This window comes from Nansenia antarctica (genome assembly GCF_963989245.1).
Source record: "Nansenia antarctica genome assembly, chromosome: 2".
Classification (NCBI taxonomy): Eukaryota; Metazoa; Chordata; class Actinopteri; order Argentiniformes; family Microstomatidae; genus Nansenia; species Nansenia antarctica.
In genome coordinates this window covers 243,097-248,096 of record NC_137675.1, presented here as the reverse complement: position 1 = coordinate 248,096, position 5,000 = coordinate 243,097, and the positions used below count along the sequence as shown (strand labels likewise).

The window sequence follows — 5,000 nt, the reverse complement described above, 5'->3', positions numbered from 1 at the left end:
AAATTAAAATGACATGTTCCCCAAGGGTCAATTCTTCTATTCAATCTCTACATGCTTCCATTGGGACACATCATTAAAAAAGAACAAAATTGCCTACCACAACTATGCGGATAACACTCAAATCTACAATCTACACATCTCTACAGCCCTAAAGCACTTTGAATTGCCCCTGTTGTATGAAATGTGCGATACAAATAAACTTACCTTGCCTTGCAGAACTAGATGTTGATCTTCCCTCCTCTCCTCTCCTCTCCTCCTCCTCTCCTCTCCTCTCCTCCTCCCCAGGTCTTCCTGGAAGGGTCTCCCAGAGCTGACCAATCAGGACGGGCAGTACTGCTCCTTCAGCTGTGAGACGCAGGCCTGGTCAGTCGCCACCGTGCTGGAGGTCCTCCACGACCTGTGATCACCTCACTTCCTGTGGGCGGAGCCCCCTCCCCGCATCACTTCCTCCCCCGGCCCCCCCTCCTCCCCCCCTGTGTGATCTGAGTCAAGGACAGACCAGTGATACAGAACGTGCTTCTGTGCCTTTTATCAGTGAAACCGGTTATAAACACCTGTTATAAACATCACTGTTACAGGATTATACATCTGTTATAAACACTGTTACAGGATTATACATCTGTTATAAACATCACTATTACAGGATTATACTTATGTTATAAACATCACTATTACAGGATTATACATCTGTTATAAACATCACTGTTACAGGATTATACATATGTTATAAACACTGTTACAGGATTATACATCTGTTATAAACATCACTATTACAGGATTATACATATGTTATAAACATCACTATTACAGGATTATACATCTGTTATAAACATCACTGTTACAGGATTATACATATGTTATAAACATCACTATTACAGGATTATACATCTGTTATAAACACTTACAGGATTATACATCTGTTATAAACACTGTTATAGACTAATTACAATTGCTCACTGTTACCGAAATGTCCCTCCTATAGATTAGTGTTTACATCCTGTTGTCATGGCAACTGTCTCTAGGTTACATTAAACAGTCTGCAGCCACAGTGACCCACCTTGTCCCCTTGTCTGAGTGTGTGGGGGGGGGGGGGGGGGAGGAGAGGGGGGGGGCATTCAGGGGAAGGGGGAGAGATTCAGGGGTCAGTGGAAGAGGAGAGCGGCGGGGCGGGTCAGGGTTAAGGTCAAGGTTAAGGTAAGGGTCAGGGGTCAGTTGAAGAGGGCGAGGGAGATGACCAGGAACACCACGGCTGTCAGGAAGCAGGAAGACGACATCTGAGGACAGGAAACCAACAGTCAGCCTGGTAACCATGGTAACTAACTCTAACACTAACTAAAGAAATATAATAATAATAAATATTGTTATTATAATTATTGTTATTATTATTATTATTGTTGTTATTATTAATTATAATATTAATAATACTATTGTTATTATCAGTATTGTTATTGTTATTATTATTATTGTTATTATCATTATTATTATTATTATTATTATGGAATCGACATTAGCTGATGCAAAGCTTCTCTTCCGGGAGTCGACACAGAACAACAAACATAACAAAGAAAAACATCAACAACAGAACAAAGTCAGCAACGCTCACAGCCTTAGTTTTCAGCGAGCATTACAAAACACATACCAAAAAGGTGTGTGTAGTTACCATGGTGACATGTCTGTTGGTGTGTGTGTGTGTGTGTGTGTGTGTAGTTACCATGGTGACATGTCTGGTGGGGTGTGTGTGTGTGTGTGTGTGTAGTTACTTACAGGCGGGGTGGAAGAGGGAGGGGGGGGGGGCACCCTGCCCAGCACGCTGCTGTCCACCCCCACCCAGAAGGTGGTGAAGTCTTTAACGAACGTGGCTCTGAAATAATAATAATAATAATTATAATGATAATAGCAATAATAATAATGATAATAATAATTATTATAATTATTATAATTATAATGATAATAATAATAATAATAATAACTTTATTAACTTTAAGATTTGATGTGAGGCTCAAAGCTTAAGTCAGAATCTATAATCACACCTAGATTCTTAGCTTCATGTTTGCAGTTTGAAAGCAAGGTTCCCATCGTTAGTCACCATGGTAACGTAGCGTAGCAGCAGTGTTAATCACCATGGTAACGTAGCGTAGCAGCAGTGTTAGTCACCATGGTAACGTAGCGTAGCAGCGGTGGTAATAACAACAGTCTGAGGCGTTGTCTAGGTAACCAGGTGGGCTGTGATCAGCGTTGCCTAGGTAACCAGCTCACCTGAAGACGAGGTCACCCTCCGCCCCCTCCGCCGCCCAGCTGACCTGGACACGCCTCTTCCTGTCGCCGCTCAGCTGGCTGACTGACGAGTCCTGTCGACCAATCACAAGAGAGCACAGCTCATCACCCAGACGCAACGCCAGGCCGTTTGTTGTTGCAGATCTGACGTCACGTTTCAGAGCTGATTTTTACATTGTTATTGACGTTGTGTTTCAACCGTTTTAATTAGTCGGTTTAATAACATTGACTGTTATACACATAACCAGTGTTTCCATGGTAACCCACCGTGCGGTTGTTGCAGTCGAGGGTACGGGCCAGACCGGGGGTCAGGGGGGTGAACCGCCCCACCGCCCCCCCCCCTGCCCACCCCGACCCCCCCAACCCCCGGGCCTGCAGCAGGAAACCCTGGAACTCTGTGGTGCTCCCAACGCCCTCCAGAGTCACTGCAGGGGAAGGGTTAGGATGTAACACAGGGGAAGGGTTAGGATGTAACACAGTAAGAAGGGTTAGGATGTAACACAGTAAGAAGGGTTAGGATGTAACACAGTAAGAAGGGTTAGGATGTAACACAGTAAGAAGGGTTAGGATGTAACACAGGGGAAGGGTTAGGATGTAACACAGTAAGAAGGGTTAGGATGTAACACAGTAAGAAGGGTTAGGATGTAACACAGTAAGAAGGGTTAGGGTGTAACACAGGGGAAGGGTTAGGATGTAACACAGGGGAAGGGTTAGGATGTAACACAGTAAGAAGGGTTAGGATGTAACACAGGGGAAGGGTTAGGATGTAACACAGTAAGAAGGGTTAGGATGTAACACAGTAAGAAGGGTTAGGATGTAACACAGTAAGAAGGGTTAGGATGTAACACAGGGGAAGGGTTAGGATGTAACACAGGGGAAGGGTTAGGATGTAACACAGGGGAAGGGTTAGGATGTAACACAGTAAGAAGGGTTAGGATGTAACACAGGGGAAGGGTTAGGATGTAACACAGTAAGAAGGGTTAGGATGTAACACAGGGGAAGGGTTAGGATGTAACACAGTAAGAAGGGTTAGGATGTAACACAGTAAGAAGGGTTAGGATGTAACACAGGGGAAGGGTTAGGATGTAACACAGTAAGAAGGGTTAGGATGTAACACAGGGGAAGGGTTAGGATGTAACACAGTAAGAAGGGTTAGGATGTAACACAGTAAGAAGGGTTAGGATGTAACACAGTAAGAAGGGTTAGGATGTAACACAGTAAGAAGGGTTAGGATGTAACACAGGGGAAGGGTTAGGATGTAACACAGTAAGAAGGGTTAGGATGTAACACAGTAAGAATGGTTAGGATGTAACACAGGGGAAGGGTTAGGATGTAATACAGGGGAAGGGTTAGGATGTAACACAGTAAGAAGGGTTAGGATGTAACACAGTAAGAAGGGTTAGGATGTAACACAGTAAGAAGGGTTAGGATGTAACACAGGGGAAGGGTTAGGATGTAACACAGTAAGAAGGGTTAGGATGTAACACAGTAAGAAGGGTTAGGATGTAACACAGTAAGAAGGGTTAGGATGTAACACAGGGGAAGGGTTAGGATGTAACACAGTAAGAAGGGTTAGGATGTAACACAGGGGAAGGGTTAGGGTGTAACACAGGGGAAGGGTTAGGATGTAACACAGTAAGAAGGGTTAGGATGTAACACAGTAAGAAGGGTTAGGATGTAACACAGGGGAAGGGTTAGGATGTAACACAGGGGAAGGGTTAGGATGTAACACAGTAAGAAGGGTTAGGATGTAACACAGTAAGAAGGGTTAGGATGTAACACAGGGGAAGGGTTAGGATGTAACACAGGGGAAGGGTTAGGATGTAACACAGTAAGAAGGGTTAGGATGTAACACAGGGGAAGGGTTAGGATGTAACACAGTAAGAAGGGTTAGGATGTAACACAGTAAGAAGGGTTAGGATGTAACACAGGGGAAGGGTTAGGATGTAACACAGGGGAAGGGTTAGGATGTAACACAGTAAGAAGGGTTAGGATGTAACACAGTAAGAAGGGTTAGGATGTAACACAGGGGAAGGGTTAGGATGTAACACAGTAAGAAGGGTTAGGATGTAACACAGTAAGAAGGGTTAGGATGTAACACAGGGGAAGGGTTAGGATGTAACACAGTAAGAAGGGTTAGGATGTAACACAGTAAGAAGGGTTAGGATGTAACACAGGGGAAGGGTTAGGATGTAACACAGTAAGAAGGGTTAGGATGTAACACAGGGGAAGGGTTAGGATGTAACACAGTAAGAAGGGTTAGGATGTAACACAGTAAGAAGGGTTAGGATGTAACACAGTAAGAAGGGTTAGGATGTAACACAGTAAGAAGGGTTAGGATGTAACACAGGGGAAGGGTTAGGATGTAACACAGTAAGAAGGGTTAGGATGTAACACAGTAAGAAGGGTTAGGATGTAACACAGTAAGAAGGGTTAGGATGTAACACAGTAAGAAGGGTTAGGATGTAACACAGGGGAAGGGTTAGGATGTAACACAGTAAGAAGGGTTAGGATGTAACACAGTAAGAAGGGTTAGGATGTAACACAGTAAGAAGGGTTAGGATGTAACACAGTAAGAAGGGTTAGGATGTAACACAGTAAGAAGGGTTAGGATGTAACACAGGGGAAGGGTTAGGATGTAACACAGTAAGAAGGGTTAGGATGTAACACAGGGGAAGGGTTAGGATGTAACACAGTAAGAAGGGTTAGGATGTAACACAGTAAGA

The 5,000-nt window shown here is 43.9% G+C and overlaps 1 protein-coding gene across 1 annotated transcript in view; it reads left to right on the top strand.

Moving 5' to 3' along the window:
• Positions 1-926, top strand: part of LOC308151065 (glycogen debranching enzyme-like) — a 49,130-nt gene extending 48,204 nt beyond the window's left edge. Inside the window, exon 32 of the mRNA XM_080523876.1 lies at positions 286-926. Coding sequence (XP_080380002.1) covers positions 286-403 — 118 coding nt within the window. The 3' untranslated portion in view covers positions 404-926. The remainder of the gene's footprint in view (positions 1-285) is intronic.
• Positions 927-5,000: the final 4,074 nt, after the last annotated feature.